The following is a 16,753-nucleotide window of genomic DNA, read 5'->3' on the forward strand; positions in this document are numbered from 1 at the left end:
CACTTATTTTTCTTAAGAGTTTCCAGGTTTATATTTGTTCATGTTATGTTCAAGTACAGTTCGTAGATGTAAACATTTTCATTACGGAATTTTACTTTATTCACTCAAAAACATATAGAAAACATTGGAGTTGACATTATTTATCAGTTCTTATCCTATTATTTACATTATTTCACTGGTCTGGTACTTTATGTCTTATTAGGCTGTATGTGGTCCCTGAACTAAAATGAGTTTGACACTCCTGGTCTAAAAGAATTAAAAAAAAAAAAAGAAAAAGAAATAAAAGAGTAAAATCATTTATGACAAACTGCAATATGTATTGTAGATACTGCTTTTAATATCTTAGTGCCATTTGTTTAATATTTATCATATTGTGCAGTGTGTTTCATCATCTCATATTCATAACACCATCCTGTCATATGACATCCAGTGCGCAGATGCAGCACATGTAGCACACAGAGCTGATCCAGGACCAGTGAACTGACTGGATCTGTCTGGAGGGTGTGTGTGTGTGTGTGTGTGTGTGTGTGTGTGTGTGTGTGTGTGTGTGTGTGTGTGTGTGTGTGTGTGTGTGTGTGTCAGTCAACAGCAGCGCACTCAGGACGGGGCGTACATAGCTAGCTACAACCATAAGTAAATGCACTTTTCTAAGAATCTGAACCTGCTCTTCTGCTGAGGAGGCACCTCCGCGCACCCCATTGTTCAAGTGAGTACATTCATACACAAGTTGAACCCCAGGAAGCACATTTACAGCTAACATGCTAACTGTAACTCTGCTGTCTGTAAGTTTCATTAGCTTAGCACAAACCGCGTCAGCCTGATTCTCAAGTATCACCGTCAAAGTGACTTCACAGACCGATGTGTCAGATTAAACCTCCAGTATATTTGACCTGGTTATGTCACAGAATGCATATGGAGAAGAGCTAACATTTACTGAGCAGCTGCTGGGTGTGTGGCACTGTCAGCAGCAAACAGACGGCCTTTGAGTCTGTAAAATGAAGTCATTTCAAGGATTCATCTTCTTAATAAAGTCACACACTTAAGTCTGTCAAACTTGTTTCGAACCATTAATAACAAATGTGTGAGGAAATGACACATGCTAAAGTTTAGTAAATAGGAGGGCGTTTCCACAAGTGGAACAGCGCATGTCAACAATGAAGTCTGAGGCAGTTTAAGAATGAACCCAGTGCATTTTAAATCATACAGGCAGATATGCAGTGACAGTGCTGTGTTTTTCCTCTTGTAGCATGGCAGGTTATGAAAAAGTGGACTGTTCAGTGAAAACTCTACCCCCCTCCATGCTGATAGAGGAAGTTGGAGAGTCTGTGAGCCCCAGCAGCATCCCAGAATGTGCCATCTGCCTGCAGAGCTGTGTGCACCCTGTACGCCTCCCCTGCTGCCATGTCTTCTGCTTCCTCTGTGTGAAAGGTGCCTCCTGGCACAGCAAGCGCTGCGCTCTCTGCCGCCAGGAAGTGCCGGAGGACTTCCTGGAGCGTCCAGTACTGCTTTCACCAGAAGAACTAAAGGCAGCAGCTGCAGGAGTGAGCCGAGGTGGAGAGACTGGGGACGGCTCCCGTGGAGACTATGCTTGGTACTATGAAGGGCGTAATGGCTGGTGGCAATATGATGAAAGAACCAGCAGAGAACTGGAGGAGTCCTTTGCCAAAGGCAGAAAGAGCACAGAGATGCTGATTGCAGGTTTTCTGTATGTTGCTGATCTGGAAAATATGGTGCAGTATCGTCATAATGAACACGGACGAAGACGCAAGATGAAAAGAGATGTCGTGGATATTCCCAAAAAGGGAGTGGCAGGGCTAAGGTTAGACCCTGAACCAGCACCTCTCCCTGCTGTACCTGTCGTCACCCCAGCAACAACACAACGGATTAGCTTAGCTGATGGATCGGACACTACAGGTCATTCATTACCTGCACCCATTGGGATTATGGCATCTGTTCCTCCTGTAAGGCCACCAGTTCTGCTGGGCCGTTATGTCACCAGTCTTCAGTCTCCCTCACTCTCAGCCCTGGAAGATTCCCTCTCCCAGCTTGTTATTACCCAGTCAGAAGGGGACGAGGTAGAGGGAGATGATGAGCCGTCACACAATGATGAGTATAGACCCGATAGCAGTGAGAGCGAAGAGGACACACAGGAGAGAGGAAGAGCAGAGTCAGTCCTACGAAGGAGACACTGGCAAAGACCGCAAAGTGACAACCAACCAGCAAGAGTGTCTCCAAGAGGAGGATCATCCAGCTTGCCATTGAGTCTTCGCTCACGAAGTCCTGATGGACAGTGCACTGTGACAGAAGTGTGACTGTTACTGGACAGGGGCATGTGTTAACAAATAACAAATCTCACAGGTTCAAAATGTAAGATTTGCACATGTTAGAGTCTGTGTGACACTGGTTGTTTATTGACATTCGCTAACTCCACTTTAAGATAAAGACTGTTTTCTATGTAGAGGACTCTGCTTGCACTCGAGTGCCTCAATGCCTTTCTTCTGCTCCTCTAAGTGGCAACGCTAGCTTCTGCTGGCTTAGCAATGGAGTCCAGCGTCAGCAAACAGCCAGCACATTTAGAGAATCCAACACAAACATTATGTGATCACACAATGATGTGCACATCTTATTTATTGAACCTCTTATCAGTTCAGCAAAAACACATCTTTAACCTGTGTGTTTCTCTTATCTCTCACAGGCTAATTATGACTCAAAAATTTATTAGCCTATTTTTATATCCTAAACCAACCAATTGTATCTCCTTTTGAAGCTTTCAGACATGATCAACATAAGACAGAATTATATTTTTGTTGTTGTTTGGCTCATTCCTTTCAGGCCCACACATGCAGCGACTGTACAGCAGTTAAAGAGGACAATGTCATAGCGCTACCTATTTTTAAAGCGAGACCCCCAACATTGTGTTTGATGTGGCGACACCTCAGACCATTTAATAGTCCAGATAATCTTACAGTCCATTTGGAGTTACCTTTGAAATTATTTCGCTGAAGGTTGTTTCAGAGCAGTGTAATAGACCATGGTAGATCTGCTTTGCTCTAAGCTCTGGGTGGTGAAACATAGAGTCCTGCTTTTAGACCAAAAATGTGAAGATATAGCAACTGCGACTGCTACTTGTGCAATGGCGTCTAATAGATTTGTCTTAAAGCTACCCTCTGTCACTGACTTTACATGAGTTTGTGGCAGAGCAGTACAACCTCTTGGGAATCATACAAGCTCATGGTTGATACTGTTTTCTCTTTCAAAGTGATGGCGTAGAAGTTGAGCTCAAATGTAGCAACTTTGGCTTTTCCTGCTTTGCCAATTTAAGATGTTTCTGAGCCTAATCAATTGTTATTTAAACTGGATGTCGTGAGTATGAAGGGGAGAGAGTATTTTTATGTGAAAGTCTTGTTTTATAGCTTGCGTGGTGACTGTCGTGAGCTAGCGTTGGGTGCTGAAAAGCCACTGGCAGAACCACTGGAAAGTATTAGGCTATATGTAGAGAGACACATTTGGATTTCTATTTCTTGTCCTACTCTCAACAGGGCTACTATCAAAGCACTGGCATTGACATGTACTTGGAAGAGTACGAGCTGTCCTCACACGCTCTGGTTTTTTATTTTCTTCCCCTTTTGCCCCAGCTGCTATTATTTTATTTAACTGTTATGTTTCCATTGTTAGTGCTCGTCTTATGTGAATTACCTGAAACAGACGTTGTGTGTGGTGTTGTGTCAAGTCATTAAATGTGTTTATCTATAATTTATTGTTGCACTGTGACTGGTTTCTCTCTTATTGGCTTGAAGCACTGCGGAATATATAACATACCTACAAAAGAAAAGAAGTGGCGCTGATCCACAAGCCTGTTGACAATGTGTGTCCAGAGTTCAGTCAGAATGTGGTGTACTATCGGACTCCACAGGATGGCGCTGTTGAACAAACTAAGGCCTTTCTCCCACCTGTTGTCTCAGAGGTATTTAGTCTCTACAGATATTGGGTGGGTAAAAAAAACCTTTTAAAATCTCAATATAGGTTTAATTATTGATTTTTGACACACACAAAAACTTAAAGCATCTTCGATAAATCATCATTACAGTGATAACATGCTTTGTAAAATTAGCTGCATTGTTCCTATTTTTGAGGGTTTAATAGGCATAATGAGCATCACAAACCCATAACATGCCACTATCTGATGATTTATGTTTTGTTTCATTCACACAACAACATGCAGTATCCACCAGATAAGTGTTTAAGAGTTTGAGAAAACAGACTTATGCAGTGGACCTGCTCCAAACCCAAATACTTACGTACCTCTCTGACTAATTTATCTTCCTCCAGCAGGAGCATTAACATCTTTTCTAAATCTCCTTCCATGCAACAGTAGTTATTTTTACGGCCTTGTGGTTTTGGTTTTGGTCTCTGTCATCCTGCAGAGGAGGAGGGGGGCGGGGGGGCTTTGAGGGATCATGATCTCTCACTAGGGTTACCGGTGCTGACTTTAAGTACAGTATGTGATCCTGACTGTCCAGGTTTACTTCAGGTTTGTGGGAGGATGAGATGCTGCCAGAACCGCTGTCACCAGTTTTGCTGACCCGGCTGTGTTTGTGAGCTGAAGAAAACCACAGAATCAGTGTGTGTGCAGTCGGACTGTGACTGGAATTTGAAACAGAGTTTAATGAGCCAGACTTAGACTGTAGCGTCTTTTGAGAGCTTCCATTGAACGTTGTCTCCTTAACGACGAGGGTGGCAAAACACTGAGCAACAAAGGATATGTTAGATGCTTATGGTTCTAATTTATTACTAAATCCTTTCATATATGCAAATGTCACCACATGTTAAATTTGTATGCCATCCTCGTAACACAGTTAACAGATTTACAATATAAATCAGTATCTACTTTTGGTGTTGTTTTTAATAGGCATCATCAGCCAGCACAATGATATTAACTTTTGTTTTAGCATGTTTCCCCTGTGCAGAATTTATATTTAATACTTAACAGCATAGCACCAGCAGGGATTCCAGTCGACGCTGTAGGCCTGTGTAAGAAATTGAATTCATACAAAGGAAAAGCACAAAATATGATTTATGATTTGCTACATTTGCACTCTATCCTTCATGGCATGTTGTAAATTGTCCATAAGGGAGCCAAAATGTGATCCATATGGTTGAGCGTATAGTCAGGTTGGGGATGAATATAGAAAGGCACTCATTCAACCCATAGAGAGGCAATGAGCAGCTTATGGCCCTCTATAGTGTGTCAGTGTAGCGTGACACACACGTCAGCCCTTCACTAACATGTTTGGCATCACACATGCTGCAAAATGTGCCATTCTGTCCTGAATTAACTGAACTAAATCAAAATCCTTTATAAATAAATGCCATTTTCCTGAGGAGTGTGGGTAAACTGTACACACCAGTTTTGTTGATGCTTAATTTTTTCATTTTTTTCAGAATATGTTCATGATTTATCTTTTTTTTTTATTTATAACTGAGTAAATAAAAGGTGGTTCAATATTGGCACCATTTTTTAATAGTGAGAACAATCTTAAACTTTCGACACCTATCCTTGTCATAGCAGTTTTATGTATAACAGACAAAGCAGAAGATATACAGTGGTGAAAAAAAGTATTTGGGCACCCCATGTTTGAACTCTTGCCAAGTATTGTTCCATTCTCCAAATCCACATACTCCCTTCTGCACCTGCTCTGTTCCATTGAGATCAAAACTGAATGTTTCACACAGATAATGAAACATCCAGGGCATGACATGTTGAAACTGTCAAGAATTTGTTGTATCTGTCTGATACAAATACACCTTTTGAAATACAAAAATGACCTTTCTGTAAATGTTTCATGCTAATATTTGAGACTTAAAATATAAAATTTCAAGGTTGTCTGAAAACTTTTTTTCAATACTATGTGTGATAGAACAGAGGCATCAAACTCATCTTAGTTCAGGGGCCTGACCTAAAGTGGGCCAAACTAGAAAAATAACAATGAAAAATGTAATCTACAAAATATAGACTACAAAGTTTCATTAAAAAAAAGAATAACATGAACAACCTGAAATGTCTTAAGAAACACATTTTTAGTGATATTATGGCTCAGTTTATCATTTACACAGGTACATTACAACTTACACATCACAGCAGATCTACAAATACACAAAACATTTAGTAACAAGCAGAATATTGTTAAAATTGCACTTCTGTTTCATGTTTTTGTTCAGGTTATTCACATTTTTTGTGATGGATAGTTTGTAGATGTGAACATTTTCATGTATTTGTAACTTTTTACACTAAAACAGAGAGAAAAATTTGGAGTTGTCATGAATTATAGGTTATTATGATAGTATTTCACTGGTCAGACCCACTTACGATCATATTGGTCTGTATGTGGAACCTGAACTGAGATGGTTTTAACATCCTTGATTGTAAATGTCTTCAGAGTAATTTATGCATTTCACAAATTTATCCCAGGGGCCAGATCGGACCCATTTGAGGGCTGGTTTTGGCTCGCAGGCTGTATGTTTGACAACTGTTTAATACACTTCACTTGCTTAATGTGCGGCTATAACACAACGTAAAGTAGCTCAGTTAAAACATGGCTCAAAACTAACCCTAAAATGGGTCAGTGATGACCTGGTGGATGTGAGAGGGTTAAATAAAGATGGGTAGTTTTACATTCACAAAAGAGAGGAAACAATCCATGATGTACAACAGATTCATTTACAAAGAATATATGACAAAACAGATTACATAAATTAAAGACCCTGGTGCCCCTTGGACAATTCAAGTTGAGCATATAAACATGTTGTATTTGTTTAACTAAGTCCACCCTATAAATATATAACAGACTTTTTTTGTGACTTCAGTACTTTTAACACCAGGGTCTTCAACTTTTGAATATCATCTAGACAAACTTCATAATCTTAAAAGAGTGATATTTTTCTTTAAGAAAAAAAATGGAATTATGCATTTTAAAACATTTCCCTGTGGTCTACATAAACTGTAAATGCTATGCTTGGGTCTGAATTCTTCATTAATTCAACTCCACAGGTCTATTTTCAACCCTATTTCTGAGTAATGACACCAGAAACGTCATTTTGAGCATGAGCCATTTCACGCCCCACCCCCTCCAGGTTGTTAGCTCTGCTGCTCTCTCTTTTAAGTAATCGTCTCGAAGTTTGGACATATTTTCAGTATGGACTACAACCGCTGCTACTGATAAACAATTGTTATTTCCTGGCCTAGGGCTTTACATAATATGCTCTTTTTGTCCTCTCCCAGCTTCCAAGCACACACGGCAGTCCAGAACTAAAATCCAAAATGTTTATTCTTAAATAACTTAAAGAGGTTTAGGGGAGGGCTCGGCTAAAACAACAAACAAAAAGTCTTCTTCGAAGTTCAAACTAAATTCCCTGATCAAGATTAAATGCAAGAAATAAAATACATGAAACTAACCTAAACTCCCTAAACGAAAAACAGGAGAAAAAGTGAAAACAAAAGAGACACCCTCCCCAACCAGAAAATAGGACTCATTCACAAAAATTCTATTTACAACTATATACAATTTACAAACTAGCACAAACGAACGCACGATGACTGACGACTGACGACCAAAACACACACACAGGAATCACAATTGGGAGCTGGCAGGGAGCAAAAGAAGAGGACGAGCTGGAGGGTCCAGGGCCATTTTTAAAGGGGCCGGGTAATCTGGCTCCACCAATCCGCAGCTTCACCTGCATGAAAAATGAAAAAGAAACAAAAAGGCATAGCACCCCTACGGGGCGAACACGCATTATACAGAAAACATACATACATAAACATAAATAGACAAATTATGACCCAGGGTCATTACACAATTATGGTGTACCTGGAGAAATGTTCATTGGAAGTCTTGACCTTGCATGTTCAAATGTCGTGACGTAACAAATTAGATTAGATTAAGATTTAGATCCTTTATTGTCACTATACACTACATGCACCACACACTGAAACTGACCTTCTGCTTTTAACCCATCACTAGAACATGCAGGAACACACCACACACTGCAGACTAGGAGCAGCAGGCTTGCCATATCAGGCGCCCGGGGAGCAAAAGGGCACATCAGCCAACAACTTTTTCTGACAGTCCACAGAATCTAACCCTTCGGTCACAAGCCAACTCGACAGCCCTCTAGGCCACGGCTGCCCAGGATTTAAGCAGGGATTAAGCAGGACTTAAAACGGGTTGTAGAAATCTTCTCGATCTTTGCCAAAATGAATATAAAGATAGCTTTGCAGCACCTGGAGGGTTCAAATTCAAACTTTATGAACTATTAAGGTCCAAATACACAAATAAATATACCAAACACTAATAAAAGTGGGTTTAGCAAAATATGACCCCTTTAAATCAATCTCTGACTTTCCCCAAATGAAGAGTGTTCTAATTTTTTAAGTGTGGGAACTTTTTTATTTGATAACAGAACCTGATTGAAAGTACAAAGTTGCATTCTTATGTAATTTTTTTCTACTATTTTGGATTCAGCGGTGCTATATCCATGCACCGACCACTCACATCACTGTACTGTGCTATACATTTCACATGCATCACAGAGAGATGTATGTGTCACGGAAAGAAACTGTATTTAGATTTACATATATAGAGAATTGCGGGGGTGTGTATAGGGGCATAGTGTTAACAGACAACAGCAGAGGTATACTGCAAAAATCAAAATCTTACCATGTGTATTTTTCTCATTTCTAGTCACAATATCTCATCACACTTAAAATAAGACATAATCACTTAAAGAGTAACTTTTCAGTGAGATATAAGAACTTATTTTTAGACAATAGATCTTGAAAATCTTATTGCAAGAAATCTTACCAAGATAATTTTCACTTGTTCCATTGGCAGATTTTTTGCTTGAATTAACTAAAAAAAAAAATCTTGAATTAACCTCTAAGACCCAGCTATGGGTTTACTGTCCACATTTGTAGACAAGAGTTTCACAACTTTATACAAAAGAGAAAAAAAAGAAAACTGTCCACTACAAAGGACATACCATAAAAATTTTTAAAAACTGCATATAAAAAAAACGGCTTCATTATGATGTTTCCAATATAGGCACTTATTTAATAAAAAACAAAAAAGCTTGTACTTTGCTGACATTTCCTGGGTCTTAGGAGGTTAAGCAAAAAAATCTGTCAATGGAACAAGTGAAAATGATCTTTTTTCAAGATTTTCAAGATCTACTGTCTAAAAATAAGTTCTTATATCTTACTGAAAAGTTACTCTTTAGGTGATTATGTCTTATTTTAAGTGTGATGAGATATTTTGACTAGAAATGAGAAAAAAAAAAACACTTGGTACGATTTAGATTTTTGCAGTGTAAAGCAGAGGCAGACGAAGGAACAGGGTTGTTTATTCTGAATTAAGAAATGAGAGAAAGTGAGTGTGTCTTTTCGTGTGCATGACAAGAGGTCATGGACTGCAGCCGGTCTGGGTATGCACTATATGATAGGGCCAGACATAGTTTCCCAGCTGAAAACACAGACAGACAGACAGACAGACAGGAGACAACGCTACTATACGTTTTCAGACACATAGCTGCCCTTTAAGTGCCTCATATTTCCTGTGATATCTTGCTCAAATTCCGTCTGTAGGCTCCTTCTTCACACTTCACACTGCAGAAAAACACACACCCTGTCTCCGATCCCTCCACAAATAGTCCCGTCACACTCGCATCTCTCAGCACCCCCGAGGCCCACAGTAGAGCATTGTTGTTCTGCGGATTATTTATGACCTTGTTTTGATAGAGCAAGGTCGACTGGTTGTGTCTAGAAAGTGTGTGTGTGTTCTTCTAACAAATTATTTCACAAGTTTCATCAGTGCGGTCTGTCTGGCACGTTAGAGTTTGTGAAAATGCAAGGCTTACACGGGGGTGTGAGTATTTGGGCTGCGTCTCTCAGCTGCACATGTTGCGTCTGTACATTTATGTATGTCACTAGTATTTCGAACCTTAATGCTTGGATTCACAGACAGAGTATCTCATGCTTGTAGGTGCCAGGAGTGACCTCACTCATACTGTAACCATCATCGACCTAGCACTATTAGTGCCTATCAAGTGACACACCTCGCTAAGCCCGCTGCTACTGGACCATTTATAACAACGATGTGTCATGTAATTTCTATGTTGACATCTGAAATCATGAAGTTTATATTGACATGTGATATAATTTGTTTCTAAATAAATGTTTACGCCAAACAGTAGCACTTTAATGATTAGAAATAGCTGCTATAAATATGGCTGTTAGAGGAAGTAATAAGATACTTTAAGTTGATGTACAAATACTACAAGTAAAGGTTCTCCAGTCAGAATCTTATTTTAGTAAAACTGAAAGTATTAACCCTTCCATGCATGAATTATGAGAACGTTAGTCAAGATATTTTTCCCGAGTGTTTTTATTCGTCTTTAGGTATGAAAAAAAAAAAAAACAATATGATTTTTTTTTTTTTTGTTTTTTTAAGGAGTTACAAATATGTCCACTCAGCTGGACACCATACATTTCATTTCTGAAGCAAAGAAACATGTATTTAAAACCTTATTTCAGAAAGTGATATGGAAAACATTTTTAATGCTGCTAATCAGATGTTTTCTCACATTTTAACATACCCTAATACTAATTATTATTCACTTCATGGAGATAATATGCAAAAACAAAAAGCCTGTTTGCTTAAAAAAAAAAAAACCCTGTGTTCATTACAGTCTAATAACAATTAGCAATTGGTTTCCACTCAAATATATTACTGCAGATCAGGTTTATCAAGAACAGCAAAGTTACAGGAATGGGATGGATGTCAGTGTATGGGATGGTGCATAAGTGTCCACTGTGTTGGCTGATATGGAACTAAAACAACAAAACCCATGAATATACAAGAGAACAGCTGTAGGATAACTGTCCACTGTAGTGACCACTATGCATGAAAGGGTTAAAAAAAAAAGGTGCATAAGGAATTAAAACTAAGGATTCATTGTGATGTAAAATAGTCTTATATGACGTATGTAGTTCATTTGACTATAGTACATAAAGGTCGAGTTCACGTCATGTACCTCACATACACTGGGTGGTTGTAATGTATAGTAAATGCATCATATTTTATAAGATTATAATACAGTCTCGGAAAAAAAATGATTAGACCATCAAAAGTCATCAAAAACAATGGTTATGCAATCAAGTACTAACTCCTGTGTGTACCATGTGACTAAAACAGACAGAAAAGAAAACATGGAATGCCTAAAAGCACTGTTTTTGTCAGTACAATGCCATAGATATTGATGTAAGAACTGAAGTGATTTTGGTTATTATCAAGAAAACCATAGACAATGGATAGATATCAGCTGTTAAATTAAACTCTTATGAGCTATTTTTGTTATCATTATATTTGTCTAAACAAATGTACCTTTAGTTGTACGAGGCATTAAAATGAACAAGAAATTGAAGAAAACAAGGGTGGTTATAATAATATTTTTTTCCACGACTGTATGTTTGTAGCACCATTGCCCTCTGAGAAACATGTATCTCTTAAAAGTCAACTTAACATGAGAAAAACAGGCTTGTTGTGAGCTTTGTGATGACACATATAGAGAAATGTAAACTCAACCTATACAGGAACACTACATATTTTAGTTTTTCACAGATATTCAACTCATATTTTACTTGAAGATGTGTTGGTACAGGAAGAATTTGTAAAAAAAATTTTTGTCAGAAAACTGAAACGCAATAGTTGCCATTCTGAGTTGCTACCGATGTGGGTCTCTATCTGGGGTTAGAGTTTCGGGTTTCCTCATGTTCTTCATACTTTTTCCCTGTTGAACATAGTTGTTTTATGATCTTTATTAAGTTTGATGTAAATCTTTGTTTTATTTTTGCTATAGAACGGGACCTTTTGGCTCAAATACCAGATATTCAGTTTGTTCAGGGGCTTAGCAGTGTGGAGCCATGTTGGAAAATCTAGCAACTGACAGAAAAATGCAACAGTCTTAAGCTTTTTTTTTTTTTTTCAAAGTCATAATGACCATATATAAGTAATGCTCAGTTTCTGTATTAACCCATAAAGACCCATAACCCATAACAACCACTGGCACCCAAAAGCATCTATCACTGTAAAATGTTTAATAACTTCTGATCATTTAACCTATATTTGTAAATAACTGCCGTAAAACACAGATTTTCATGGTTATCAGATATGACCCATTTGGACGTTCAGAGGCTCTGTAGTGAACATGGAAACACTGTCATCTTCTACAACATTGATTCACCAGTAAAACCCATGGAGTTGGATCAATAACAGTGGATGGACACACTGGGTTTATGTTCAGTTAATGATATAATTTGTTGAAAAAAATAGTCATGTTTTCTTAATTTTTCTCTGTGTCTCATATAATAACCATCAACTTCAGTCTGAGCTTTTATGAACATCTACATGATCAGTGAATTAAATATAGGAAAATACCTGATTTTTATTGCAGAAACACAAAATACAGAGGATAATGTTATAATAAATAGTGATAAATCATTTAAGAAAGGTTAAATAGAGAGAAAAATTTCTTTGGGAACTGCCACAAAAGTAGCACTGGGTCTTTATGGGTTAAGGTACGTATACCTGAAATATGTACGGCATTCAACAGCCAAGTGTTTAGTGTGTCCTCTTTTTGCACTTAACATGTGTTCAACTCATTTGTCCAGACAGTATCAGATTTACTGCATTGCTTTTGCAACAAGTTTCATTCATGTTTCATATTGTGTGGCAGACTTTTGTCATGGGAACTGAGGTCACACTAAATAGTTTTGCCTGCAGATGCCATTTAGTTCTGATTTTCTTTACACATTTTTAATATTGTGCATTATTCATTATTATTTTTTTTTGTATCTAAAGAAAATAAGCTGAAATCAATTAGTTTCTTCTGTTCATTTTAACCCTGGACCCTTGGACAGTTCAGATCAACTTCTTCATCCCATTTTAACCAACCAAGATCCTCCATCCCTGCCGTCATCAGACCCTCAAATCCCTCTGATGACTTATAGACTGACTGATGATTGCATGTTTAATTTGATCTTTATTTGGGTTATTTTCGTGAGCGGATGCAAAAACAAACATCCCCCCGTGTAAAGGTGGCCTTAGACTTTTGCATTGAACTATCTGAGGTTCTTCTGTAGTTGCAAACTCTCCTAAATCTTACCTCTGATACCATTATGTTCTTGATATTTCAGTCTAATAATGCAAAATGAATGTCCTTTCACCACTGTGCAGCAGTGATAAAAACATCTGCCAGTCAATTACTAGCATACTAGTTTTATGATAAACAAGATAAGTAGCAGCCACTCACCATTATTATGGTCATTGTCACCTTGAGTCGCCACAATAAAAACAACAACAGTCCTTGTCAGTCACTTTGTGAAACACCTACACGTGTTTCCATTATGGGGGGAGGGATGTTACAGTCACATCGCCTCCATTAACTCTGGATCATTCCTGCCTGTCAGTCCCTCCTGCCCCACACTAACACTAAAGAAACATCTGTGTTCTCCAACAACCCTGTGACTCCATCTGAAATATACTTGTATCACCTCTCAAAAGGATTTAAACAAACAAAAAAAAAAGTGTTAAGTTTTGGACACCATATTGCCCATATTCATTCTAATTTCATTTTTCACCTGTTTGTGGTTTTTTTCTCTGCACTTGCTTGTATGTTGCTACTGTTAATTGTGAAATTGCCCCATGATGGGATAATATCTTATCTTATCTTATCTTATCTTATCTTATCTTATCTTATCTTATCTTATCTTATCTTATCTTATCTTATCTTATCTTATCTTATCTTATCTTATCTTATCTTATCTTATCTTATCTTATCTTATCTTACCTTATCTTATCTTATCTTATCTTATCTTACCTTACCTTACCTTACCTTACCTTACCTTACCTTACCTTACCTTACCTTACCTTACCTTACCTTACCTTACTTTATACTATAGGCTGCCTGTTCTTATACTGCTGCAGGATGAAAAAGTAGAAAACAGACAGTTCTATTTTACAGCTGGTTGGATTCTTGCTGCTGTGTTGGAGATGGATGGCAAGAAATCGTTCACCTTACAACAACAGTAATGACAGCCAAAATGTTCCAGTTTAGGTTAACAGAATATCTTGTGACATAAATCTAACTTAAATGTGTTTCCAGCATCAGGTCCTTTGACAGCTGTGGACGAGGGATTGGTACGACTTGTATTCATTTGTATGACAGCGTCAGGAGAAGAAAAAATGTATCTGTGTGGGTCTGACTCTGAGCTTTTGTCCTCATGGCATGACTCTTTTCTCCTCATCATTTAGTGAATCGTAGGGTGTTTGTAGCTCTGTAATCTTTTACTTTATATCAAGGTAAATACTGTATCACAGATTTCATGTGTGTGACTTTTTGAGTACATTTGACTTGTATTATAGTACAGGCTATTAAAAATGAAGAGGATGTAAAAATCTGCTAGGGCCTCTATTCCCTCACTTTGAATGGACGTGATGCTTTTCCTTATGAATTCAAAGTGTGTGCAATGTGCAGGGTGATGATCTCTGAATGGAAGGTGATGTCTATCTTTTGTTCAGTGCTAAAAGTGTGTGAGTGCTTCTGTATTTATGAGGCTGATACGTTTGTGTGGGCTGGAGGCCAGGTGGCTGCCCATGTAGTTGTTCCCAGCTGACCGCTCTGCTGAAACCAAATTGAAATTTGTCATTCGTCACACGATAAATAGACCATATAGTCACCTTTGCCGAGCAACACCAGCTAATCCCACGAGAGCACCCCGCTCTTGTTTTGAAAGGCGACCCCCGTGGATTGTCTTTCAAAGCGGAGATATTTGGGCCCCATTCTATTTTAATGACGAGGTCTGAAATTCTTAAGGACCCTTTAGGGTCCCCTCGGCTGTCCTTGATGGTCCCACCTCTAGCATCGCCACACTCATCATCTGGCATTTGAGATGACCGTTTCAATGGACGGACGCAGACCCACTGACAGTTCGGACAGGTGGACGAAGATGAAGCGAGCTGGACCGTGACTCTGCCCACAGTGCAACAGATGGCCCGTTTTGTACTTTCTAGATAAAGTGGGTGAAAAATGAAGTGTAGAGTGGTGGGATTTGAAACTACACCTCTGGTCAAACAGGGCTGACCCCAAGATTCATAACTTAAACCGTCAGAGCTCCCTGGAGATGAACAACTTCTACAGGTGTAAAAGTTACTACTAGTGCTCATCTCAGCAGCTACTGAAAAATCTAATACTGGGCCAACTGTTACTACTGGTAATGATCAGAGGTGGGTAGAGGAGCCAAAAATTAGACTCAAGTAAAAGTACTGTTACTTTAGAAACATATTACTCAAGTACAAGTAAAATGTAGTCATCCAAATAATTACTCACGTAAAAGTAAAAAAGTACTTAATGAAAAAAATTACTCAAGTACTAAGTACTTCCTGAGTAACATCATATGTATTGTTCTTTTAAATTCAACAATTAATAAATGTTAAATATGGGAACATTACAGCTAGTTACAAATATACCTCACAATAATCATTGTTGGCTCCATCACTTTAATATTTCTAGTCTGTTCTTATGGAGGCAGATACTGTGCATGTTTTTCTATTTACTTTTATGAGTTAGCCTAAATATCTTTATCTTAACATATCTTCCCCTTCTGTCGAATTTCTTTAACTCATGTGAGTCATGTGAGTTTTTGGTGGAAATCTTTCTAACAAAACAAAACAAATGTTTCGTCCATTAACAAATGACCAAAAATAAAAGTAACAAATAGAATGTGCACCATTGTAATGGAGTAGAAGTAGCGTTTCTTCTTCATAAATATACTCAAGTAAAAGTAAAAATTATGTCATATTGAAAGTACTCTTAAAAGTACGATTTATGTAAAAAGTTACTTAAGTAAATGTAACAGAGTAAATGTAATGCATTACTACCCACCTCTGATAATGATTCAGTATATTAAAAGTATTCAGTCTGTTAGAAACAAAGAGTCAGTCGCTACTGCCTCTGGTAAACTATTATAAAACATTAATTTATTCTTTCAAGGTCTGTGTCAAAGTTGTCTCTTCAGCTTCAATATTCACATTAACCTCAGAGTGACCAGTGACTTGGCAATAAACCAGAGGAGATGTTCTCAGTCTGTTTGTGAAGCCATGAACTCACATGTCTGGTGCAGGTGGATGCCACCGAGGGAGATCCTTTTAAAGAGGAGAAAAATGCAAACACTGTAGAACATCAAAGCGTACAAGGTGGATGCTGTCGAAGATGGTCAAATGTCTGTGGACTGTTAAACTTTAACAGGGGAAACATTTAATAATAATGCAACGTGAAGCAGGGGAAAACCCTGTAAACCAGCTGTAAAACAGCTCAGATTCGGGTCCCCTTTATGTTTAACCTCTGGTGCAGGGTGGTCCTGTCACTCTTCTCTTCACATTTTTGTGAGTCGCACATACACATGTACATATACATGTGGCACTTAACTATCTATTTAAAGTCTGTAGCAGTAGCAACTGACACATGCTGTGGATTTCAGTGTAGACCCCGAGCCCAGTGCCAGTGAATGAGAGTCTTGCACGGACAGTGAGATGCAGCGGCACAGCAGGGACAGAGGGTGTAGGACAAGGGACAGGTGGATGTGGGTGACAAGACGCAGGAAGGGGCATTGGATTCACATGTGCTTCAGACAGCCATGAAG

General features: G+C 38.4%; 1 protein-coding gene across 1 annotated transcript; it reads left to right on the forward strand.

Annotated features, from left to right (window-relative positions):
- The first annotated feature begins 580 nt into the window (after window positions 1–580).
- LOC115415650 (E3 ubiquitin-protein ligase rnf146-like) lies at window positions 581–3,757 on the forward strand. The gene is made up of 2 exons (XM_030129305.1): window positions 581–706; window positions 1,247–3,757. Exon 2 carries the CDS (start codon window positions 1,248–1,250, stop codon window positions 2,310–2,312), a length of 1,065 nt encoding a protein of 354 aa, XP_029985165.1. The 5' UTR covers window positions 581–706; window position 1,247; the 3' UTR covers window positions 2,313–3,757.
- Window positions 3,758–16,753: the final 12,996 nt, after the last annotated feature.

The sequence above is a fragment of the Sphaeramia orbicularis genome, chromosome 24 (genome assembly GCF_902148855.1).
Source record: "Sphaeramia orbicularis chromosome 24, fSphaOr1.1, whole genome shotgun sequence".
Classification (NCBI taxonomy): Eukaryota; Metazoa; Chordata; class Actinopteri; order Kurtiformes; family Apogonidae; genus Sphaeramia; species Sphaeramia orbicularis.

Bases quoted from the DNA above. Each gene is read 5' to 3' on its own strand.
- LOC115415650 (XM_030129305.1), top strand. From the start codon at position 1,248: ATGGCAGGTTATGAAAAAGTGGACTGTTCAGTGAAAACTCTACCCCCC.